The sequence below is a fragment of the Synchiropus splendidus genome, chromosome 4 (genome assembly GCF_027744825.2).
Source record: "Synchiropus splendidus isolate RoL2022-P1 chromosome 4, RoL_Sspl_1.0, whole genome shotgun sequence".
NCBI lineage: Eukaryota > Metazoa > Chordata > Actinopteri > Syngnathiformes > Callionymidae > Synchiropus > Synchiropus splendidus.
The window spans coordinates 3,182,394-3,209,030 of NC_071337.1; the positions used below are offsets into that span (position 1 = coordinate 3,182,394).

The window sequence follows — 26,637 nt, forward strand, 5'->3', positions numbered from 1 at the left end:
GCAGCAGTGGAGTGACTCCACAAAGGACACAGTTTGGAGTTCATTGTTCAGGGCAAATGCCCAGCGACTGCTGCACACTGCAGCTGGAATAGCTGGTCACTAATGTGCTGATGCTGTGTTTCCACACTTTGAGAAGATTGTGATATTTTTGTTGCTGTTGTTTTGGAGGCCTCGGATTGAGTCCAGGCTCGGTGCTTTGCTGAATTATTTCTGAGGTGGGGACGGCGCTGCGCTTCCATTGGTCGGCCCCTGCCTGCCTCTTTCACATAATCCTTTGTTGAACTGGTGAATAATTAATGTCCTTCTGTGGCTCAGTTTGTAATCTTGTGTTGCTGAGTTTAATGTTCCAACAGAACACGCTTTTTCTCTGGCTGGTAGCTGTGAGAAGCCCACATGAGCCAATTACAGACAATTAACATGTGTTCCAAAAAAAAAAGCTGCGAGTGTGCTGCCGCGTCAGCGTTCAGATACGATGAGCAGAGGATCCGGGAGGAAATTCCACTCAGCTCTGAGTCAAATCCGAGTCACAGTGGGTCACAAAGCGATGACTTTAAATACGTGTCGGAACACATTTCCCAGAACAAATGTTCCGTTCAAGGAATAGACCTGACTCATGAGTCTTGTTTGCATTTGTGTCCCATATTTAATCTATGATCAAAACCTTGTGAAATGACATGAAACCATGTGATATAAATATAGTCATTTGTCATTGAAAAGTCCAACCTGCAGCAAGAAAAAAAAAAAAACACTTGATGCAAACAGTTGATAAAATGGAAAAAAACGGTACATCATGAATACAATTCTGAATTTAAAAAATACAAAGTAAATAAAAATATAATTACATTAAATTTTCAATATAAACTCTAAAGAAGATGTAAATGGAAATATTGCAATACATATAAATTCATTTTAAAAACTTCAATAGGTGTTGACTGTTGGTGGCGCCATCACTTCCTTCCACCATACTTGGCAGATGGATTAAAACTGAGTGTCACACGGCCCCAAAACAAAAACCTTTTTGCAGCCTCTAGGGGGCGTTCACGGCCCAACCATGGGCCTCGCCCCTATGATTCATCATCACTGAGCTGAAGACAACCAGAAGCTCACACAGACACAACTTTGAGAGTGGAATGCAACATAGCAGAGGTGGACAACACCTTCACCTTCTTCTGCCGCTGATCTGGGGTCCGGTCGCGGAGGCAGCATTCGGAGCAAGGAATCCCAAACCTCCCAAAGCTCTTCCCGGGGGATCCCGAGGCGTTCCCAGACCAGAGCGGAGACATCATCTCTCCAGCCAGTCCTGGGTCTTCCCCGGGGTCTCCTCCTGGTAGGACATGCCCGGAACACCTCCCCAGGGAGGCGTCCAGGGGGCATCTGGATCAGATGCCCGAGCCACCTCAGCTGGTTCCTCTGTGGAGGAGCAGCGGCTCCACCCCGAGCTCCTCCTGGATGACCCAACTCCTCACCCTATCTCGAAGGGTGCGACCAGCCACCCTGCGGAGGAAACTCATCTCAGCCGATCTCATCCTTTCGGTCATGACCCAAAGCTGGTGACCTTAGGTGAGGCAGAGGATGTAGATCGATCGGTAAATCCAGAGCTTCGTCTTGTGACTCAGCTCCTGTCGGGAAAGTACTGACAAAAAAGGCAGCCTTCAGCATTACATGTTGATGTATTGGTAACAAGACGTGAAAAAGGAGGTGTGGGTTGGGGTTAAGGTCTACTTTTATGTGAACGTCCAATTGCTATTTAAAGGCCGTTAAACGGCTGTGAGATGTAGTCTTGGTGACTTTCAGTACCGCCTCTATGGAGGAGAGGCAGAATAAGGGGTCATAAATAGCCGCTGCCATCCTGCCGTGTGATGCTCCACGCCGCGCGACCTGGAACGCTACGCAAGGAAACCATTTTTTCAGTCCATTGAAACGCCTCTGTGTAACATAGTACGCCGAGGGCTGCCTTTTTCGTCCGTACAGGACGCATAAGTCCACTTTCCCAACATCAACATATGAGGCCATGGGAGTGAGGATGGGCTGCAGAAACCCAGTGGAAACTGAGTCAAGCAGTGGCGCTCACATGGCCCGTCCACAGGCTCCTGATGGGACAAGCAGGGTTCTGCATGTTGCGAATACATTAGGACCGAGCAGTGACGCTATCAGAGATCTTTTAATTTCCTTCTTCAGATTTCTCCCAATATTGGAGACGTCAGCGAATCTTAAAGTGCTTCCTCTGCTTTGATAAATCTGTGTGAGGGTGTTTAATATCAAGCATCCTGAGCAGAGCAGCAGAGTCAGAGAAAGAAGCAAGCGAAATTCCATTCAGTCATCGTTCCAATTATTCGTAAGTAATGGAGTTGCTACGTGCTATGTGGCATATACAGTGTGTGTGTGTATATATATATATATATATATATATATATATATATATATATATATATATATAAATTTTATGTGATTGAATGGAACAGTTTTCTCTCCAGACACCAGGGAACCTCTGTCAGTGCAGGAGTTCCTGCTCCACTGATCCCACTGATGCAGCAGACACGTGGCAGCGAGGATGAGAACAACAACAACAAACATGGAGGAATCCTCCCTGAACCAAAGCAAACAAAAGCATCTGTTTGCTTTGGTTCAGGGAGGTTTTTCACTACACAATGACCAGGGTTTACACTGCTCTGGATGGACTTGAGATTCTTATACAAATATTTTCAAGACATGAAAAGAGCTTTAGTCTAAATCAGGTGATATAAAAACTTGAATATAGTCACCATGGTGATTTATTGTGCTGTTGTTAACTGACAATATTGTGGTGTTTAAATGTATGTATGGCTCCATCATTGGATTCAGTCAGAAACCGCATTCATTCACATTGAAACATGTGGCTTCTTGTGGCAAATATTTGTATACCATTAAACTGAGATTAATTGAGATAAATTCATCACAAATTCTCGATTTAACTAGATTTTTTTTTTAATCGAATCCCACCCCTAGTTAAAAAGTAACAACTTACATTAGAAAGCAACTATTTTTCTCCTCCACTGAAACGTTCAATGATTTACCATCCTTTATTGACCCAAGCGACTGCAGAAATGACAACTTTTATAGTCCAATCGTGCGTCTCAGCTCGTAGTTGAAGGCCTGACCCTGCATACATCCATCTAGTGGGGCACCACTATCAATACATGTTATCATCGATGGCAAGGGGCAGATGTCCCGGGAACTCCACCCTGGAATGGTGACCAGAAATGTGACGCACAAACAGGTAACATGCCACCGTGGTTGCAGAAGCAACAGCGGACTGAAGCGCTGACCTGTGTAACTGCAGTGTAACTGCACACTCGGGGATAAAAGAAAGCAAAATTGCGCATCGCCTATTCGATGAAAAGTGCACGGCGTCTGGGGGAAAGCACAAAGCAAAGCCAGCGGTTGTGGAGAAAGGGCTACTATCCGTTTCGGAGAGGGCAAATGTGATTTTCAGCTCGACTGAGCCAATTTGTGCAACATCCCAGTTTAAACAAGGAACAATATTTAAGCAGATTTATTTACCTCCGAGTGAAGCAGCCGTTCCCTCGGGTTCATCCTCCCACATGCTGCACAAAAACAATGCACATTACTGACACAGTGGAATCATTCCGACCTCCAACAGCGAGGCGGCGGGGTTGCCTTCCTTTGCCTCTCGGCACAATAACTTCTCAACTCAGAGAAACTAGGTTTTCAGGAGGTGTTGAAACAGAGGGGTACATTTTGGTAAATCAAGTCTCACCATCACTGCTGTTCTGGTGGTCCAAGGACTCTGCACCTTCAGAACCTGAACGGACTGACAAAAGTGACAAAAGGCTGCCGGATGAAAGGGAAAGTGTCCAAAAGGGTGGTGAGGCCAGCAACGTTGTATGGTTTGGAAACAGTGGCACTGAGGAGAAGACAGGAGGCAGAGCTGGAGGTAGCAGAGATGAAGATGCTGAGCTTCTCTCGGGGAGTGAGCAGGATGATGATAGGATCAGAGGGACAGCACATGTGCTCAGGTGTTTAGGAGACCAAGTCAGAGAGGCTGGATGGAGATGGTTTGGACATGTACAGAGGAGAGAGAGAGAGAGAGCCAGCACATTGGTAGATGAAGATGTTGAGATGTTGGAACTGCCAGGCAGAAGGTGGAGAGGAAGGTCACAGAGGAGATTGATGGAGGTGGTGAAGGAGGACATGAGGTCTGTAGGTTTGAGAGAAGAGGAAGCAGAGGACAGATGGAGGAGGATGATCTGCTGTGGCCACCTCTGAAGGGAGAAGCCCAAAGAGAAAGAAGAAGATCAGAGATCATGTCGACGATTTTTTTTCACAGTGATTTTAGTGTGAGAACTGAAGGTTGGAGGGAGCATCCTGAGTGATGAAGGCTCTGAAGTTCATCCCAAATATGTATCCCTTCCTTCCTAAAACTTTCATGGCAGACCACATTTCCATCTCTGCTCTACCCATCATCTCATCCAACCTGCTGTTTGTGAGGATCACATCGCTGTTGCTTTCATCTCTCTCACCACTTCCTCCCTAATTGACCAGCTTGTGGCCGGATGTCTTCCACCTACATTTGAGGCGACAGGCTTTTTGAGATGCTCGTGTTGACCTGAGGATGACAGGCTCTTCGAAGCTCTTTAGTTTTGCATTTTTAATATTTGAACAAAGAGACACTGGCTGCAATTCAAAACTTTTTCAGGAAGTATTATGAATTGTGAAGATACATTTCATGAAACGCTCCGATTCCAATGTTAGCGTGATTTGTTTCACACAGAACTGGACCAGATTCTGGATGAATCCAGATTCATTTAAGAACCAATGGAGAACAAAAGTATATCATAGAACCAAAATTCAAAACAAAACAAACACGAGAATAATCCGTCTGGAACTGAAAGAGGGCACTGTCAGATAAAAAGATGATTGTAATCCTTTTTAACCGCTTGAGAGACTTGTTCACCCAATTCAGAAACAAAGAGCAAATACACACACACACATATATATATATATATATATATATATATATATATATATATATATATATATACACACTAAGTTACATCACAGCCACTTGGCAGCTTAGTGGTTAGTACTCTCACCTTGAAGGTTGCAGGTTCAATGCCGGGTCGGACCATCTTTCTGCCTGTGTGCGCGTGGGTTTTCTCCGGGTTCTCTGGTTTCCTCCCACCGCCCAAAGACATGCTCACCCGGTTATGTCCACAACAGGATGCATGTATGTAAGTTACATCACTGAGGCACCAAATTAGCATTGATACTGTCACGGGACGAAGGGACGAGGGAGCTAAAGCCCCGTATAGGGGACGTGGTGTAGGACCCAAGTGCGAGTGGTTATAGGCACAGGAGGCAGGAGGGAATTATAAATAATATTTAATAATTAAACAAACAAGAAAACAACTGAAAGCGTCAACGAACCGGGAGTTAAATGAGCTAGCTAGCATAAGAGACTGAAACAATGACAACCAGGAGTTAAATGAGCTGGCTAGCACACAAAACAAGAAGCCGAACAGAGAGGGAGAGACACGAGAACCAGCTAGCTAGCAAACAGAACAGGGGCCGAACACAGGGAGAGACACGAGAACCAGGAGTTAAATGAACTAGCTAGCACACAAAACAAGAAGCTGAACAGAGAGGGAGAGACACGAGAACCAGCTAGCTAGCAAACAGAACAGGAGCCGAACACAGGGAGAGACACGAGAACCAGGAGTTAAATGAACTAGCTAGCACACAAAACAAGAAGCTGAACAGAGAGGGAGAGACACGAGAACCAGCTAGCTAGCAAACAGAACAGGAGCCGAACACAGGGAGAGACACGAGAACCAGGAGTTAAATGAGCTAGCTAGCACACAAAACAAGAAGCTGAACAGAGAGGGAGAGACACGAGAACCAGCTAGCTAGCAAACAGAACAGGAGCCGAACACAGGGAGAGACACGAGAACCAGGAGTTAAATGAACTAGCTAGCAAACGGAACAAAAAGCCGAACACAGGGAGAGACACGAGAACCAGGAGTTACCACAGGGGAACAAGGAGTCCAAAAATCACAGGAACCAGACGACACGTCACAGGGAACTTGGGAAACCATGGGAGAAAATATATAACGGTCTGGCACACGTTGCTGGAGCCTCGGTGTTCTTGTAGACAAGTCATCAGAGGTTAATCGGCTCCAACCGTGTGCCATAGGAACAGAGGGGAAAAAAGCAAAACCAGGACTCGGAGCCTGGAAGCGGAGTCATGACAGATACAATACAGTACAATATTAATATCTCAGGAACCAAAATATGTCAATAAAATGTTGACATTCCAGCTCAACTGTAACTGTCAGCACATTTCTACATGGTCCTACAGACTTGAGAGACATAAAGACGTCGCATTTCTGCTCGATTTCTTTTTTCACTGTTACAGTTTGATAAAGCACAAGATGGGCTCCTTGGTTCTTGCTCAAGACGCCGCCGCCAGTTTAGCTTGGAGTCTTCGGCTGTTGAGCATGGGTGCTGACTAACTGGTGAACATCCACTTATCGGCCCGAGCAGAAATCCCCCATCATTGCATTAGCCATGCGGCTAAGCTGGACTAATCCCCGTAAAATGTTAACGTCCACCGATTCACATTCAAGAACACCAGCAGTCCAAAGGGGACACACTTGTGACTCGCTTGAGACAAGTGGATTAGTAATGTGGAGCGGTTTCACAACAAACGTCGAGATCCACTGACCACTGCGCCTCAACAGCCGACGTTTCTTCCACAGCAGGACGAGCGCTCGCTCTGGAAACAGCCACCGGCTAAATCTCCGTCGGCTCCTTTCTGTCTCAGGAGAGTCGAGACTTTTTTATTACTCCTGAGGGTCACGTGTGGCCCGAACAAGGCCTGGCCATCATCGTGTTGTGTGACAACTGAGCTTCGAGGATTTGCACGTCCACTCAGACCCAGAGTTACTCATTTCCCCGGCAAATTCTTCAAGTCCTTTTTATTCAACCAGCATTATTTTTTTCTCTGGATTGGACATGACACGATTTTCCCAGACGATAATAAGGAGACGTACGAGAGTGTGTCAGTGTGAAAAGAAACAACTGTGATCTCAGCTTTAATATCCCGCTGAACAACAGGCTGCATTCAGTTATTCATTGTTTTCTCAATAATCTCACCAGAAAAGCATTTCTGCTCTGACTGCAGTCAAACACTGACAGGCTCGCACCGGTATTTTTACCCAAGCATCTTCATCGATGACATGTTTGAGGCTGGTGGGTCTCCTGGCTGTCAGCCATCTTCAGCTCAAGCCACAGATTTTCGCTCAAATTCAAGTCGAGACTTTGTTTGGGCCACTGCCAAACGTAACTGCAACACCTTCCTCGAGACTTCGGCCGTCTGTTGTTGTCCGGCAGAAACGTCCACTGGTGGCCAAGTGTCTTTTGCTTAGTTTTCCATTGTGCTGTTCACTGTGATCAGACTGAGATGCCTTGCTGTATTTGGAGGCCTGGAACCCAGGTGTTGCTCTTATTTAATAGCAGCAGAACAGTTTTTTATCGCCACACTGTTATTGTTCTTGAATCAACTGCTGTCTTTAAAAAGTTTTCGTGGACACTGAGGGGATGATTTAACGTGCTTCACTTCTTCTTTCTCTTTGGGCTTCTCCCTTCTGGGGTGGCCACAGCGGATCATCTTCCCCCATCTGTCCTCTGCTTCCTCTTCTCTCAAACCTCATGTCCTCCTTCACCACCTCCATCAATCTCCTCTGTGGCCTTCCTCTCCACCTTCTGCCTGCCAGTTCCAACCTCCTTCTTCTCCTTCTTTTTCTTGTTCTCCTTTTTGTTCTTCTTATTATTATTATTCATCTTCTTCATCTTCTTCTTTCTCTCTGGGCTTCTCCCTTCAGAGGTGGCCACAGTGGATCATCCTCCTCCATCTCTGTCCTCTGCTTCCTCTTCTCTCAAACCTCCAAACCTCATGTCCTCCTTCACCACCTCCATCAATCTCCTCTGTGGCCTTCCTCTCCACCTTCTGCCTGGCAGTTCCAACATCTCAACATCTTCATCTACCAATGTACTGGCTCTCTCTCTCTCCTCTGTACATGTCCAAACCATCTCCATCCAGCCTCTCTGACTTGGTCTCCTAAACACCTGAGCACATGTGCTGTCCCTCTGATCCTATCATCATCCTGCTCACTCCCAGAGAGAAGCTCAGCATCTTCATCTCTGCTACCTCCAGCTCTGCCTCCTGTCTTCTCCTCAGTGCCACTGTTTCCAAACCATACAACATTGCTGGCCTCACCACCCTTTTGGACACTTTCCCTTTCATCCTTGCAGACACCCTTTTGTCACACATCACACCTGACACTTTTCTCCAATGATTCCATCCTGCCTGCACCCGCTTCTTCACCTCTTCCTCACACTCTCCATGGCCCTGGACAGTTGAGCCTCAGTACTTCAAACCTTCTTTATCTCTGCATCCTGTAGCTTCACCTGTCCACTTGGCTCCCTCTCATTCACACACATTGCTACCAGCGTCGCCTCCCATCTGGAATTGAACACATGACCTTTAAGAGAATGACCTGCCCAAGGATCCATCGCAGGATAAATATAGGCTCTAGTACTTCATTAATCCCAGCGTGCTACTTGGTTGATCCTGATATAAATGCCACCAGTCTGTGCCGTCTCCTGTACTGAGCAGACCATAAACTAAATCACAGAGCAGCCTGGTGACCCTTTGTTTGTGGCCGCTGCCAATGGCTCCGCGAGCTACTCATCTAATAACACTGGCAATTTTGGCTTTACACCAATCAAATTGGTTAATTACAAGCACAGGCATTTGGCACAGATTCATGTTCATCATCAGCCCATGAATAACATCTGCCCATTAGCCAGCTGCTTCATCACGCAGAGAGCTTGAGAGGCCGTCGCATAAACAACATGAATGGTGGAAGGGGTCGGGAGAGTTTGGCAGACAGTGGACTCACGACAACCTGGGGACGTTAAAGTGCATCCTCCGGAGCACTGCGACGGCTGTGGCTTTTTATGGCAAACAGTCAACGAATAATTCAGCACACGTGTGTTAGGGTGTTGCCGCCTGTTTTTTTTATACCCCAAAGAGTGAGTGCAATTTTAACATATGATTTTTGAATAGGAAGATTGAGATTTCACTGCTTTGGTTTAATTTGGTGTGGATAGTTTGTTGCGTTGCATTTGGCCGTTTCTCCTGGAGTTTGAAACAGCCTTTTGAAAACCTCAGTTGGTGGCACTTTTCCCCATGCCAAAGCATGTCGAGCTGCCACACATCCATGCACTGGTGGACATGCACACTCACATCTACACATCACGGAGAGGACATGAGGAACACCATCGACCATCAACTCAATTAGATGTTTAACGCAACTTTTTTTTCTCAAGTGAAAGTTTCTGTACACAGAAACCAAAACACTATTGTTGAGAAGTTTTTTTTCCTGCCTCAGTAACTGGAGCTGTCGTATTAGACAGCTATGTATTCATCGTAGTATCTTAACGTTTCAGGCAACTACCCAGAACAAGACTACTATACATTTGTTCGGGCTGAGCCAGGCAGGTAAAGCACCGATCTGTGCGCCATGCATCTTGGGAAGGAGCGTGCCGTTCGGCGCTGTCGTCATCAACGACGCTGCCGTTGAAATCTCGAGACAGCCACGAGAGCAGGGGGTGGGATCTTAGGCATGTCGCTGCCCTATGACCTACCCTCTCCTTGGGTCACATATTTACTCCGTTGAGTCACCAAAGTGAAGTTATATTATACTATATATTATTATATTATATACAAGGATGGCAAGTTTCGCCCACCAATAAGACTTCAGAGGCTTATTTGACTCCAGCCTGTCACAGTCAGCAAGTTGCGGAATGGATTGTGGGAAGTTGGGGTGTCCACAATCGCGCTGTTGCACTCTGACGGCATCACCACCAAATCCAGAGTGAGCACGGAAAACAGGGCGAGAGCAAGGCGGTCTGCAGTTGCTTCTGAACCGCTGTATCCACCTGACTTCCTCCTGGCTCCCAGGGCATGCAGGGAGAGAGTGGACGATTGGCTCTGGAATTCAACCATCGGACGTTTTACATTCTTCAGACTCAAATTTCTGAGTTTTGAACGCAGAAGTTAGCATCTTCTTCTTCGTGTAAGGACGTAGCACACCCTCAACAGCGTGTTTATCAAATTAAGCCCTGTTCTTTTGTTGAATTATAATTCCTTTAAATAGAAAGAAACACTCCTGAAGCTGATAATTGACATGCAGAGTCCAACAATTCATACGTGCATTTGTTTCTTATCTTACTACCACTTGGGTGAGCTGCCTAATTCATGTTATGGCGTGATATGTTCTAATGGGACGAAGAACATGGTAACGTTCAACTTATGAGTTTGGAACTTTGAACTTTGAGGCCCATTTATTTGCATGGGCCTCATGCGCCCTCGCACACAAGCAACTTGTTCCTCTTGTGTCTAGTCAGAGTGCGCCTTACTGGTGGTTTACAAGGGGGGTGTAGTCGGTGGATGGACTTGATATGCTGTACAGGCCAGGTTTGGGTGCCGTAGACCTGCTGGCTGATCACTGCGTTCCTCTCCTCTGAACACTTGTGATAGCTGTTTTTGATCAGGGACACCAGCAGGAGCTGCAATGTCACTGTGGGAGAGCAGAGTTGTTGAGCTGCTGTAACACTTTGTATTCGTCTGTGCTCCAATACAGCTGCATGATTTAGGAGCTGGTGGAGACTTGGTGGAGGAGGTGAGCTAACAAACTCTCCCATTAAACCTTCAGGCCGGCCTGTTCAATACAGCTGAGATGCTTATAATGGAGTGAGTCTCTCAAGAAGTGTGTTTCCTCTTATTGGGATCCACAGGCGCAAACACACTGAGAGCAAAACTCAATTACTTTCAGAGTTCAGCTTCAATATTCTTCGTCTCTTGTGTTTGCTGGTAGGTTCCATCTGAGAAGAAGGCGGCAACAAGAAGACCAAATGCCATGGATGTATTCAATTTCACCTACTTCAACGCCTCCGAAGGCAACGAGACGCAAGTCTTGGAAGAAAGCGAGAGTCCCTACAAGACCGTGGAGGTGGTGTTCATCGTGCTGGTGGCCGGCTCCCTCAGTCTGGTCACGGTCATCGGGAATATTCTGGTCATGCTTTCCATCAAAGTCAACCGGAACCTTCAGACTGTCAACAACTACTTTTTATTCAGCCTGGCATGCGCTGACCTGATCATCGGACTCTGCTCCATGAACTTGTACACTGTCTACATTGTGATTGGCTACTGGCCCCTGGGGCCGGTGGTGTGCGACTTGTGGCTGGCCTTGGACTACGTCGTCAGCAACGCGTCGGTCATGAACCTTCTCATCATAAGCTTTGACAGATACTTCTGCGTCACCAAGCCCCTGAGCTACCCGGTCAAAAGGACCACCAAGATGGCGGGGATGATGATCGCCGCCGCCTGGGTGCTCTCATTCATCCTGTGGGCGCCCGCCATTCTCTTCTGGCAGTTCATCGTGGGCGGGCGGACAGTGCCGGAGAAGGAATGCTACATTCAGTTCTTCTCCAACGCCGCTGTAACCTTTGGCACCGCCATCGCCGCCTTTTACCTGCCGGTTATTATCATGATTCAGCTCTACTGGCAGATCTCCCGGGCCAGCAAAAGTCGAGTGAAGAAAGACAACCGCAAACCTTCTGGAAGCAACCCTGAGCCTCTTTCTCCTGCGCAGAGGAGGAACAACGCAGCCAAACCAAACAACAACAACGTCCACGCCGAAGACACGGCTTGCTCCCAGAGCCAGAATGCTGACGATGGAGCCAACCAGCACGACGGCAAACTGCAGAACGGGAAGGGGCCTTCTACCGCCACTGCCGAGCCAGAGACCGAAGGCGAAGAGGTGACGAGAGAGAACTGCGCACAAGCCGAAGAGAAAGAGAGCTCCAATGACTCCACGTCTGGCAGCGCGGGCCCGTCCAACCAGAAGGAGGAGGAGGCCGGCCCCTGTGGCGCCAACTCCAGCGCAGAGCCCGGCCAGACCGCCCCCCGGCTGCGCCCGAAGGCGGGGGTCTCCAAACTGACCTGCATCAAGATCAAGACCAATTCCCCCAAGGGAGACTGCTACACCCCGTCGAACGCCACCGTGGAAATCGTGCCCGCCTCGGAGCGACAAGACCACGTGGCCCGGAAGATTGTGAAGATGACAAAGCAACCGCCCAACAAGAAGAAGAAAGCGGCGCCGTCGAGGGAGAAAAAAGTGACCCGCACTATAATGGCCATACTGGTAGCCTTCGTGGCCACCTGGACTCCCTACAACGTGATGGTGCTCATCAACACCTTCTGCTCCAGCTGCATCCCCAGCACCGTGTGGACTATTGGCTACTGGTTGTGTTACATCAACAGCACAATCAACCCCGCTTGTTACGCCTTGTGCAACGTCACCTTCAAGAAGACATTCAAACACCTCCTCCTCTGCCAGTACAAAAATATAAGGTCCGGCAGATAAATGGAGTCTCCTTTGGGCCAAAAAGCGTTTTTAAACAACAGAGTTAGTGTGCGTGCCTTGTGAGTGTGCGTCTCAGCGAGAGCAGTCTTCTGCCCGGTGAGTGAGTGGATGAGAATTTATCCTTTTACCATCCTTTCTCAGTTACTGGTTGTAGCACTTTACACAAGTTCAACAAATTCCATTGAGATAGAGGCGATGTAGATAAAGAAGAGGAGGGTCTGAAGCACTTGAGGGTCTGAAGGGAAGCATGAAAAAGAAAGGATCTTCAGCTGGATGGTGAGACAATTTCACAATGGGAAAATAGGGCTGACTGAATTTAAAAACCTTAACCAGTTTAAAGTTCAGCAAACACACATGTAGATACTGTAAATAGCAATTCAGATGTATGTGAGCACACCATATTCCACCAGGTTGTGTGGATGCATGAGCGCGTCCGTCATCGTGACCAGGCATCGGAACTCGGGAAGCGCACATTAATATGTGAATACTCATCGGTTTGGAACCCCGCATTGATGCCTAAGAGTCGTGACGGGCTCATGAGGCTTCATGAAACAGTGTCCTCCTTTTCAAAGCTGACTAGGTGCTCAAAAATCTTCCGATTTTAACAACCACTTCAATGAAACCTCACATCATTTTTAAAGCAACAGCGCCACCTACTGAGCTCTGAAAATGAGGACACTGTTTCATGAAGCCTCAACAGCCCACCTCGACCTGGGAGACCCCTGTATTGTTTCTGATCCCATCCGTTGGTACGTGGAAGACAGCGGCATGTCATGCTAAATGCTGCTGTAGTTCCCTGACTCTTTCCCCGTCGTTGCATTAATGTTTTCACTCTTCAGTTCACTTTCAGTGCTGAAAACAAAACACAGAAATGAGCCCCTTTTTTGAGATTTAACAAGAACTATTGTGCCATGAAATGCTGCTAAGAAATCGTGAAACACACAGATGCTCCTCCGCGCCGCGTCATGGACATGCAGCTTGTATTGTCACATCATTAGTAATAATTCACATCCAAAATTAATTTGCAAAGCAACTACACACCCCGACCCTCCGCCAAGCTCGGTTCCACCTCGCGAGTGACTGTCTCCTCCATCACTATGAGCAGCCTGGATGTGACATGGCAACAATAGATTCCAGTTTGCGCCCCATATCTCCACTTTTAAATGAGGACTGTCATGCAGGTTTAATGGAAAAAGGCCCGGCGGCTTTTTTTGACACTCAGGACTGTGTTGTTTCGCAGTACTCGCCCGTTCCTTGCAGAAAGAGGCGGGTATACCAACGGTGTTCCTGTCACCACAATCTCCAAAAATCCTGGTCGTGGTCGGAGCTCAGAGCTGTTCCTCCTTTCTCCTCTCTTCCTCTCTATATTTAGTGCTGTGTGGATACGACTGTGTGCTCGCGTGCTCCAGGTTTGGAGGCTACTACCGATCACAGGTCAGGAACTTGTGATTTGAAAAGGGCTACTCGTTCATCGCTCCATTCCCATCAGAGTCCTCCTGGTACTGCCGACAGAGCGAATACCTTCGCCTCATTATCGCGTCCTCCGACAGGAAACTGGGACAAGTCATGTCATGGAAAAGTCCCCTCGGGGCTCATCATCCCAAGCAAGTTTGTGGAACACCTACATCTTAGATTAAAGATGATTCATCGCACGCTCATCTTCCCTCACGTCTTATTGGCCACTTAACGCTGGATCCTGGGGTGGAACCCACTTGAGATGCATATATATATATATATATATATATATACAGAAAGGTAAGGTTGAGTTGAAACGCTATGCTGACAGGACCATGAAACTCAGTTTGAATCTCATCTTCATGCTCTCGATCGGTGTTCATACTGCAGCATTATGTGACATTTGATGTGCGACTCAAAACAGGACCGGAGATATGGCTGGTGTGGACGTCCCTGCCACCACGTCTCTCTCTCTTAAACTGCCACTGCAGTCGCGAAAGCGCCGGTAGGAGGCTTCTTTTGACAGCGGACGAAGAGAGATCAACCCGTCTCACTCTCACTCTCACTCTTGATTCAGCTGCTCCCGTAATGAGGGTCACCAGAGACCAGTAAACTGAGCTACTTTTGGACACGGTTTCACTGATCTTTCATGCGACAAAATGTGAATATCACGGCATTTTCACATGTCTGGTGGGTCAGAAAAAGACTTCTTTATCTGGCATTTCCCATCAGGGGTTGCGACATCGTGGAAGGAAAGAACAGATGTTGCATGACCCTAAGTTAAATGTTTGAGTTAAGTGAGTTAAATTCTTGAAATACCACAACCTGAAGAAGGAAGAGGATTTTCTAGAAGTGGCCTTTTTATTCACGCGTAGGCCAATGTTTGACATTGTGAGTCGGCCTGGGCGATAAAGCGTTTTTTTTTTCTTCTATTAATTCGCATTTTTGTTGGCTTACGATTAAACATTTTTTAAAAGTTACTCCGCTTCCATGCGCCGCTGCAATTGCCTTCGGAGGCTTCCATATATATCTCTGCCGCTTTCCTTCATGGAGCGACAGCTCCAACACTCCAACACTGACTGAGCTCCCCACCACATTTTGGTGAAGTGGCGGCTGTTTACGCAGACTGAGCGACGATCTAGTTCACTGCCGCTTAGTGAAACGCGCTCCCTGTACAACAAGTTCCGATATTGTTCTGACGCATAAAAGCTTGTTGAAGATATTCCGAAGAATAATAGTCATTTGGATGTGGATCCATGCATCATGTTTAAATGTGGTGAATAAACCAAACGCTCCTCGTGGCACTGAACGCTTAGTTGCAGAAAGAGCAACGGAGTCACTTCTTCGATCAAGGATCTCATCAAAAAAAAGGTTAAAATAGGTGTCAGTGGAACTGTGGAACTTGAAGATATCAATGAGTAAATAAACAGCTTGTTTAAGTTGCTTTCAAAGGGGTTTAAAATGTTCGGCAGTTGTTAATGTACTGTATGAGTCCACATGTTTACACACCTAAATTCAAGTTTATTACTCTTTGGGTTAGTATATTTATTTTTTAATTTAAAAAAAAAACAGTCTTTGGTCGTGAAATAAGTTAAAGAGAAAAAGTACAATAAATAAAACAATAATCTGAGTTTTTAAAGATTGTATCAAAATTGTGAATCAAGATTTTATTATTCCAAAACAAGTGTTTACGTTCAGGCAGAAATGAAATGAAGTGCATTCTGAGGTTTAAGAGGACGGGCTGGAAACTGAGCAAATAAATGCGCACGCGTGGATGTTCCGCAGCGAGCAGCCAATTTTACCGTCCAACTATCTGTCACAATGATAAGTGGAGCCACGTCCGTCTTGCATCTGTCACCCGTGGTGGAAGAGGCTGGAGAGCCGTCCAGAACAGGTCATTAGTCTTGGCTAACTTGTCACATGAGTGATACCAGCAGTCGGCCGAGTGGTCTGGAGTTCCAGCGCTGGTCCTGAGGTCTCAATTTGAAGCGCTGCCTAGGTGTCGGACAGAAGGCGATGGCACTTTATCATCCCATGGCGCAGGGGAAGAGTGAGACGGGTCTTTATAAATATCGTTGTCAGGCGTCCCTCGCTCGGAATTCATCCTCCACTTCCATCCAGTCATGACTCGCCTCCACACGGTCACCCTCAACCTCTTTGTTCACCTGTGCCGCTAGAGCTAGCTGGGCTCACCGTTGCGCGGCTTTTGTCCAAGGGCTAATCTCATCTGCGGTGAGACTGTTTCTAGAGTCCAATTTGAAGTTGCCACTCTCAGCTCTCCAGCCTTGAGGTGCAAAATGACAGACTGGATTGAAGGAAAACATAACCCGCCAGATTGTACCGACCTACTCCAAGTGCCTTATGATTGAAAACCAAGTTTGTTTTTCCCCCACTTTCTCTCTCTCTCTCTCTCTCTGTATGTATTGTATGTGAGGCTGTTGCTGACTGTACACGACGTGACTTTCAAGTCATCAGGTGGAAGATGGACCTTGTTGGCGTTGACATTCTGACGCTCTCTTTTTTTACGTAGATCTGCGACATGATTTTTTGGCGCGAGGGCATGGCTGGAAGCCATCAAAGCACCATAACAGATGCGTCAGATTCAACGTCCAAGCGTGAGACAAACATGACAGGAGACAAACTGCGTTATAAGAAAACACTACATAGTGATACATGGAGGTTCCGGCCCATATTATGCCCCTACTCAGTACACAGTAAGTACAAGTGTCAGTAGGAGACTTGTCCGAGTTTATATGGACCGTACCTGGTGTTAAGGTGACTCTTTTCAGAGTGAATTTATAAGGATGAGAATAACTGCAACAAGAGTGAGATGCTGCTCTGAGAAGAGTCACGCAAACAACTCTTCAGATCAGGACCATAAAGACTCCATTTTGACACTATAAAATTGCACAGAAAATGTTGGTGTGTTGTGTTTTATTTAATCTAAACCATAGTCAGTTTCAGTATTCCCAATATCTCTCATATTTCTCAAAATCTACTCTCAACTCTACTGTCAATTGTGATGTATTTTAAGGGACAAGAAATACTCGTAAAATATTTAACGAAAAAGACAAATAAAAAGTAAGTGAATAAAACAAGGAAGTTATGTTTCAGTTGCATCATAATAAACAAATTATGTATTTAAAGGGACAAGAAATACTCGTAAAATATTTCACGAAAAAGACAAATAAAAAGTAAGTGAATAAAACAAGGAAGTTATGTTTCAGTGGCATCATAATAAACCAAAAACAACGCACAAATGTCAAAAGGATTCCGACGTGATCCGTTTTTCTCTGACTCCAGGAGGGCCACATAAATACAGTCAAAGGGCCGCATTTGGCCCCCGGGCCGCGCTTTGCCCAGGTCTGACTCAGACAGTACCACCACCTTTTTTTATATATAATTGTATATATGTTTCCTGAGACTTCATCAGCTTGACTCTCAGTGACATGAATGCTGACCACACAACCTCCGTGGCAGAGGTTCAGTAGTTATGAAAGCGAGTAGGTGGCCTCGTGTCACGTCGTCCACAGGTCTTTAACTTGGTGCTGTGACTACAGTAATTCCTAGACGAGATTGACAAAGTAAATGCCGTGTCGTGTACAGGACGCACAAAGCCTGCCGTTGTGAGTGTGCCGAGGTTCGGATTGTCCCGGTTCTCTTCAGCTCTGAGCTCCTATTATTGTCACTGGATTCCCACTGCCGCTGCCATATTATCACGGCAGAGCAAGTCTGGCGACTGGACAAAGTCGAGTATCGCCGCCTTTGAAGTAAATGATCCCTCAACGCGGTGAAACGCTGAACTGCCGCGGTCTCCTCCAGGCACAGTGGGATGTGTTTTTCCATCAAATAAGTGTGCCACATTTGCATCATGGGAATTGTGCTTCCCGCTGCAAACCCTTTGTGTCTGTGTTCAGGTGAATACATTTCCTCCATTCCGTGAGATGGAGGAGCAGCATCGAGCGCGGCAACAAAAACCGAGCGCCGTACGAAACGGCAACACACTGCCAAAGTCTCCCTCCGTCCAATGGAAACATCAGTACATTTTCTATCTGACCGACTTGTTGTACAAATGAAGTATTGTAAATGAGTATGTTATCAGTGTACAGGCAGACCTTCGACTGGTTTGGTTCTTCTCGTAGATATAACTGTATAGCGGAAGAGCGTGACTACAGAGGTGTGTAATGTTCAGTGGGCATGACTTTGTAAACCAGCCGACTCGAAACAGAGTTGCAATGGACGGTTGCAGAGGATGTTGCTCTGAAGAAGACGAAAGCAAGGGGTCCACATTACTGTTTTGTTTTTGACTTTGTGTTTAATTGGGTCGACACACAAAAAGGAACCACAGACCAATGATCCGTGAGCAGAGTTGGAGTCAGTGCTGTTGTCGGGTGTGTGTGGTTTTGCTCTGCACCAAACAGACTGTGTTCCATCTGCGTTTCCCGGCTGAGGAAGCTCATTCAAGTCACGTTGTTTTCTTGACATGTTTTCTTTTCCATTCTCTTTGCTTGGCCCTGAACGTGTGTTCATTTTAAATATGGAACAAACAGTAATGTGGAGCTCAGCGTTCGGATCCTGTTGCGACCTTCGACCTGTTCGGGCCACCGCACCGCTCCTGCCTCGTTGGCCCCAGATCGAGAGGTTACGAGGATTTATTATTATCAATATTTTTTTTTTTACTAAAAAAAAGAGAAAAAAAACCCTCTCCAAATGTAGATACTTGTTTCTCCTTCATTTGCTGACGTGCGTCGATGTTGATCTGCTGTTCACTTCCTGTGGCTTGTGGCTTCTTCTTGCAAGAAAAACAAACAAATGTCTTTCATTTGAAGTGTATATATCTTTCTGATAAACATATGTAATTGGAATTTGGTTCATTCAAATGTACATACATGTGATAGTTATATCTTAATGTCACTCCCCCCCAGAGGTTCTGTGAATTACACCCCCCCACTATTGTATTTCCTGTACAGTAACAATGGTATGGATTTCCTTTCTAAAGCATTCTTGGTTGACTATTTGTTCTGAATGACGAGTCTTGCTGTCATGGACCACTCTTGGTGATCGAAGAGCTGCATTCACTGGTGACATTGTGCCATTTTCTTTCAGAATGAAATACCAATAAATATATCTATATATAAATAAACAAGAGTCGGAGAGTGTGTTCACCCGGGTCCCGCACAAATGACCGTCACCTCCTGCCTCTCAGAACTCTGGAACATCATTTTTTTAAATATTTCAGGTCCCCATTTCGTAGTGTTGGGCAGGTGAGGCTTCATGAAACAGTGTCCTCATTTCCAGAGCTCAGTAGATGCCGCTGTTGCTTTAAAAATGACGTGAGGTCTCCTTGAATCCAAAGATGTTTGAGCAGATAGTGCCGTCTAGTCGGATTTGAAGATGAGGACACTGTTTCATGAAGCTTCACCAGCACATCACTGCCATTTAGGGACATGACCTGCCTCATCATGGTGTGATGAAACTCCATGATCATAGTGATATTCAGGTTTTTCATTTCTGGACAGAGAGTAGGAGACATAAGGAGAAATAAAACAGAGAAACACACCTCTTTGCATGGAGAATGACGGATGGATGGATGGCAATGTTCAGCTCCTCCCTTATATCCATCCATTTCCACCTCCTTTCTGAGCCTAGTCACATGTTAGTCATCTTGTCAGTTATTCATTCCGGTGAATACAGACTTGTATGTTTTCAGATCAGGCTGCGCCCTCTGGACGCCTGCTTGTCTGTCGACACGAGGCCCTCCATGAACACGAATCCGTCCATATACAAGGTCACAGTTTTACCTTCTCCACACGCAGTCACTGACACACACATGCCTTCGGTTAAACTTTTATTCAACGTTTATTATCGCTTTATTTAATCACGGAAAGGAAGCAGGAAAGTTAACATCATCTGAGAGCTACGCTGCATTTTCCTCCACCTCTCTAAATCACAGGTCGGTACGGAAGGTTCAGCTGAGGTACAGTTCAAAGAAAGCAGCAGGTAAAGAAGCCATGTTCCCACACACGGGGGGGGAGGGGGGGAGTCGAGCGTTACCGACCAAAGTTTCATAAAGTCAAAGGGCTGTAACTCGCTCTAACCACTGCAAGAATCCTAGAGTTTTGACCCTGAAACTGGAACGTCACTTTGAACAAACGGTTTCATTAAGTTGCAACAGGGCGCAGGGATCTTTACAAATTAGCGTCTGGCTATACAACAGCGAAAACAAGTCCTATCTGACTGGATTTTACCACAATGACAAGCTAAAATATAACATCATTAGATAAGGAGGCAGGGAAACAAACGTGCTACTGCTGAGTAGTTGGCTTTCTAAAAGGGAAACATACAATGGCGTCTCCTCAGGAGCGAGAGAGAGAGACGAGAGGAGCACTAGAACATTTCGGCTGACGCTCCCTCTACAGCCTACAGGTGAAAGAGGAAGTGTGTAGAATTTGGGCGGCCACACTTCTTTGCCTTCCTCTTCCCTGGGATGAACATCAGTCCATTTGGCTGCGGTCTCGCTTCTTGCCTTCTTTCTTTTGCTTCTTTGCATCTGCAAGACAGAAAGAAAGGGACGTGTTTAGATGAGAACGGCACAGCTGCAGCACCCTGGACCACGTCCACCCTGCTGGCAACCAACCGTGACCTGGCAAAGCCTCCAGTCAGTGGCCTTTCTGCTCTACTGACCCGAGAGAAGGTGGAAAGGTTGGTTTGCTCATCTGGCTGATGCTGTTAGTCAACAAACCAAACCAACCTCACTCCAAGCATCTGAAACCAGGAAAGTGCTCAAATAGTGTTGAGATCCACAGTCAAACAGCCAGTGAAGCTCCTCCAATTCTTTATCATTATAATATAATGATAATCCAGGCCAAGAAGTTTGGATACAGCTTCTGATTCAGTGTCTTTTCTTGATTTTTACTGCCCTCTGAAGACTCTCCAGGAAGAAGACATCAAGTATATGAAGCAGGATATGTGGAGGTATGTATCATAGAAAAACAAATGTTCATAACTCAATATATGTTTCATATTTTAGATGTCTCCGACTAGCCACATTTTGCTGCAAACCCTCAGGCTCCTTCATGAGCATCTTGGTTTACTACATAATTCCATATGTGTTCATTCGTAGTTGATATATAGCGTCATTTCCAGGCTATAGAGCGCACCGGGGTATTAGCTGCACCCACTAAATTTAAGAAGGAAAATAGATCTTGTTCATACATAAGATGCAACGGTCTATAAGCTGCAGGTGGTGTCTGCGCTGTGGACAAGTCCGTGGTGCACTGGCTTAAAAACGCTTTTCAAAACTAGTTTTGAAAACAGGTTCCAGCATTGAGTGTGAGGAAATAGTGGAAACAAGCTGCGTAATATGGAGCGTCTTGATTTATCCACACTGCTCTCACAATAGATGAGGCGCAGCGCTGCAGCCAGGATCAAGTCAGCAGCCAAAACCTGACTCGCTTGTGTTCATGTCCGACTTTTGAGTCGAACGTATTTTGTCTGGAGACAGCGTCTCACATCTTTTATTCACATTGAAACCCTCAAAATGCACTGTTTTCACCCGCGTGCCCAAAGTTCCGACACCACTGCCGGTCGCAGCTGCTGCTTCTCGATTCCAGACCTCCAGGAGATCCACTCTGTTCAAGGAGCTGTGGACACACGCGTGAAAACAGTGCATTTTGAGCGCTTTAAGGGTCAATAAAAAGGCTCTGATTTTATCGATTTTATTGCCTGCCCTCAAAAATCCATATATCAGCCGTGCTGCCGTATAAGCCGCAGGGCTTAGACCGCGAGAAAAAAGTAGTGGCTTATAGTCCGGAAATTACGGATGTGACTCCACACCATGATGTGGTGGTGTTTTGCTAAATCCTCCATCAGGAATCTCAGGATTGAGAGATTGGAGGCTCCCAAAAGACTCATTTGGCTTCTTCCGATGAGGCACGATTGTTCATCATCACTGTCTGCTGGTGAATGCTCTGGCTGCTTCATGCTGCTTCTTCAAATAAAAATGGATGATACGTTTGGGGGGAAAGTTTGACGGTTCACAATGGGGAAATATACTTACACGAGCACATTCCAGAGTTAGACGACCAAAAGGATAACTGTGCTGCATCACAGTTTGAAATTCATGGCCACAGAAGCAACAGAACTGCAGTCGGGAGCAAAACAGGAAGTTGTGGTCATATTTCCTCTTCAAGAAACAGGACCAGAGCTGGAGCTTCGAGCAGTGGACCCGTCTGCCACAGCACCGCCACCCTGAACTCTGGTTTTTCACTTTGTTTTCGATTCAACCTTTTGGCGAGCGTTTGCTCTTTCCACACGTTTCTGATCTTCGTTTCACAACTTCACTCCCCATCACAAAGGTCAGCCATTCACAATGTCAGGATGAGCAATCACATAAGCATAAAGATGGATCATGCTCCTCAGCCGGAGGTGAATCTACGACTGTAATTTAAGTGAAATAATCCTCCAGAAAGTTGGTAGGAGAAGCCAAAGAATCCTGTAAAGTGTCATGCCAGCAGGCAGCGCTGAATAAAGACAAGGTGTCTTACTCACTGACATCAAGTCAGTCTCCCCTTTTCAAAATGCAGGATGTGCACAAATCTCAGAACTTGTTCCTGTCAACCAAGTTCCTTCCAAACTTCCCGAGGCCACGCGATTTCGACGCGCAAATCTCCCTCACCCATGCAAACACGGAAATTGCCCTTCCATCCCATTTGTCTGCATGTTTTTATTTGTTTTGAATGTGTTCCCTCTTTCCCCCTGTTGTTTTTTTGCCAGCACATTCTCCTCCCCAGGGAGCGATGGAGGAATAAGATTGACTGTAACTCGGCTCTGTGGGCCGCAGAGGGAGGATGTTATTGAGGGATGAAGAATATACTGCTGCATTAGGACGGCGCTGCTCACTCCTGCTGGATCGGGCCTCAGATTCACTAATAGCAGTACGGAGTTTGGGAGCTAAAGACACTTGAGTATGAAGAACAACCCCATTTCAGAAAGTACTTCAGGGTCATCACTCAGCTTAACTTCCCAGTTCTGCCTCAGAAAACTGTGATTCTGTTAGGAACAGTGCACTTTCTCATGGACATGGCTCTCGAACCGGTGCCGCTCTCTCAGAACCTCTGTGCTTTGGAAAAAAAACAGCCTGCGGACAGACTGGTTTGAGCGGAACTAAAGTGGGAGGGCTCCAAAAAGTGTCACTCAGGCGGAAGGAAACACTCAAAATGACAAGTCTCTCCGATATTCGGCAGGTCTGCCAACCCTCGCTGCATGAAGGAGCGATTTGGACGTTCCTTTCTGCCCAGTGCTGACAGGTTGTTGACTGTTGATCATTTGTTTATTTATTATCTATTTATACAATGTATTATTGATATCATTTACATTATCCATTTACTCGTCTTTACTTAAATTGTATTTATTTCGTCATATATTATGGGTATTAATTCATTTGGCTTGTGTTGTTTGATAGCTTGTGAGCTTTTTTTGCTCATGGTTTGTGGCCGTCTTTGTTGTTTGTTGTGTGTCTTTGTTGGCATTGGCTGCTGTGACACGTTGAATTTCCGCGCTGTGGGGCTCATAAAGGGCATCTAAACAAACCCAATTGGAGTGGGAGACATGCGGATGAGGTTTGTCATGTGCTCACGCTTCCCATGTCTCACACTTTCAAATGACTGTGTATGTGTGGTAAATGTTGCACAATGGGCTCCGAGTGAGACTAGCATTACTGCTGGGGAGTTTTTATTTTTTACTTACAATCGTTGCTGTGGTTTAAAACATACGTTCCTCACCAACCTCAGTCACACAACAGCCCATAAAACTAGTGATGGGCTGATGAGGCTTCATGAAACAGTGTCCTCATTTCCAGTGCTCAGTAGGTGGCGCTGTTTCCTTAAAAATGATGTGAGGTTTCATTGAAGTGGCTGTAAAATCCAAAGACTTTTGAGCAGGTAGTGCCTTCCAGTGGGCTTTGAAGATGAGGACACTGTTTCATGAAGCCTCATCAGCTCATCACTACATAAAACCCAGTTGTCTCCTCAGTCCGGCCAAGATCACACTTCTGCAATACATCTGAGTCCGACAAAAGCACGACGAAATCCTTCTTTCTCTGAGTGTGACAAGTCGAGCCGGATTAATCCGGTGATCCGCTGCTACGTGAGTCGACACTGGAGCCTGAGCTCCTCAGTGAAGACGAACGTGACGCTCCATTGGTCCTCAAGTCCTTGTCAAACCTGATACCAGCTGTGTTGAGAGTTGCGATGACGGTGTGTCGGCTACGTCTCACGTTGCCATTGGAGACCAAACAGCCAATCAGGAAAGCGCTTTCTCTGATGGTTTCTTCTCAGCAGAAGGTAAGAGGACGTGATTTGTTGGTTTAAGACAGGGGTCTTCAACTCGGTCCTCAGAGGGCCAGGGTGGTGCAGGTTTTTGCTTTAACCAGTCGAGCGCACATTAGTTGTGTGGCTGTCAGCTGAAACAAGCCGCACCAGACGGGGTGGATCAAAACCCTGCACCACCCCCTGGTGGAAGGAAATGGTGTAGGCATCACCAGACCTTGACAATGAGTTTCGTGGTCACACGAATGCAAAGTGCAGCTCTCGCGAGAAGCAATTCATTCAGTACCGTTGTGTCAAGTATCGCAGAACATCTAACCATGGCTCTGTTGACAGTGGAAGATCTCGAGACGTCACATTGCTCAAGACAAACCACTGCAACTGGACTCGAGATGTTCTCTGCATGAAAATGTGGCCAATGACGACGGCCTCCATTTATGGCCGCCATATATCTGCATGCTAGCTCAGACAGAAGCTGGTCTGGACTACATCTGGACAAGAAAAACTTCCTTTCACATTTGATGAGTGCAACCTCTCACCCAGCGGACATGATGGCCACGGGCGCAGAAGAAAAAAAAACATAGAGAACATCCTTTTTCCTGAAAGCCTTTTTTAACAGGATCAACTCTGACATCCCAGTGTCCCCTCAGGTGCTGAGGCTGTTCGGCCTGAAAAGAAAGGGACCTTAAGGTCGCAACAGGCATTCGTAACGTCTCATTTCTGCCACTCTTCCTTCCATCCCGCGCTCCAGAGGGCCTCACCTGGGCTTGACAGCAAAGCCTCTAAGTCAGGATGGCTCCCAAGGCACCTTTTAGCATTGTCTTCCACTGAATCTACAAGTGACAGATTCCTACGCCATCCCACCAACCTGCTGCAGTCAGGGGAAAAATATCGCCTGCATGCAAGCGGGGCGTTCAGATTGTGCTGATGTCCACTCCCTGTGGTTTCAAAGTGGTCTCTCCCTCACTCTGGAGCACGGTATTTTTATGTTTGTTTCGCTCGATCTGATCCTGCCGCTGTGGACTGCGTCTCCCTGGACGCTCATTGAAGGCGCGGGGCACCCCCCGCCCCCCTCCTGCGCACACGTGCCCGAGCTTTCCTTTTTCCAGTAGCACCTCTGTTTCCATCGCTTATCTCTCCACTGACAGCCAGGCGAAGTAAGACAGCCACCAGAGAGCCTCCCCACCCCCCCCCAAAAACGCCTCATCTCATCTTGTCCACTGCCTCCCTTGAGCTGTCAGTGCTGCACCCCGTATGTCACGGTTGTGAATACACCTTTATTCAGTCAGTGCTGGAAAAGAATTAAACGAAAGCATGGGTGTGACATTGTCGCAACCCAGGCAGAAAAACGAAACCTGATTTCGATTGTTCCATTTCAGTGATGATACAAGTATCTTATTACTGAGCTAGCCAGTCAAGGTTTCATGTGACGGTCAGCAGGCTCTAAAACCTCTAAAACTTTTGACTCACTTTACACTTCGTTGAGCAACACATTTGGCCTGGGTGCCAGAGAAATGGACAATGAACAGTGTGAGCTGTCACTAGGTTTCTACAAATAGAATATTATAATTCAAACAGTAGGATTTTCATGAAAGTAGGGATCAAATTTCCTCTGCTGAAGAGATAATGTCTTCATCATTTGTCTTTCTGTCCACAAAATAACGTTTTAAAGTTTCATGAAATGTTGATAGAGGAACGAGGCACTTTGGATTTTGCCGATGCACTGAATCACCATCTGCATCCACCGATCTCTTCAAGGATTTGCCTCTCTGCTTTGGCATGTGTGATGTGCGAGCAGGTTCTGGAGCGCTACTGCCACAGCAGGACCAGTACAGTTTGGTCCACATTAATCTGAGTCTGTTGGAATGGTCGACCACGGCCCCTCTCCAGGGTGTCCTCCGTCTTTCAGCCCGTCTGTGTCAGCAACCCATCCTCACTCCCATGGCGTTGTTTATTGACATTGTTAAACTGGACTTTTGCGTCCTACACTGAGGAGCAAGGCAGCCTTCAGCGCAGAATGTTTTGCATAGGTGTTTCAATGGACTGAAAGTGTCACGTTTCGGTTCCCCTGTGCTTTAATTTTGTTATTTTTTTATGTGATATATCTACTCTCTGGTGCCAGTTCGTGTTGCCAGATGGTTACTTCGGGTTCCTACGGTAAACTCTCTCTCGTGACTTTCTCTCAGCTGCTTCATTAGTTGTACTCCTCACTTCGTTTTCTGTTCCTCCCTTCTCCTTATAGTTTCATGTGTGCATGTTTTTATAACTCACCTTTCCTCCCGTTCCCTCCTGTCTATGTGTTTAATTGTTTTTGTTATTTGGGTCTTGTGAGTTTGTTCCTAGTGCGTTTTTGTTGTCCCCCT

General features: G+C 46.4%; 2 protein-coding genes across 4 annotated transcripts in view; one reads left to right on the forward strand and one right to left on the reverse strand.

Annotated features, from left to right (window-relative positions):
* Positions 1 to 19,081, forward strand: part of chrm2a (cholinergic receptor, muscarinic 2a) — a 103,325-nt gene extending 84,244 nt beyond the window's left edge. For both annotated transcript variants that reach the window (XM_053861946.1, XM_053861947.1), the window contains exon 3: positions 10,944 to 19,081. In XM_053861946.1, coding sequence (XP_053717921.1) covers positions 10,986 to 12,494 — 1,509 coding nt within the window. In that variant the 5' untranslated portion in view covers positions 10,944 to 10,985 and the 3' untranslated portion in view covers positions 12,495 to 19,081. The remainder of the gene's footprint in view (positions 1 to 10,943) is intronic.
* A 708-nt stretch (positions 19,082 to 19,789) lies between these two features.
* Positions 19,790 to 26,637, reverse strand: part of ptn (pleiotrophin) — a 57,201-nt gene continuing 50,353 nt past the window's right edge. For both annotated transcript variants that reach the window (XM_053861948.1, XM_053861949.1), the window contains exon 5: positions 19,790 to 20,499. In XM_053861948.1, coding sequence (XP_053717923.1) covers positions 20,444 to 20,499 — 56 coding nt within the window. In that variant the 3' untranslated portion in view covers positions 19,790 to 20,443. The remainder of the gene's footprint in view (positions 20,500 to 26,637) is intronic.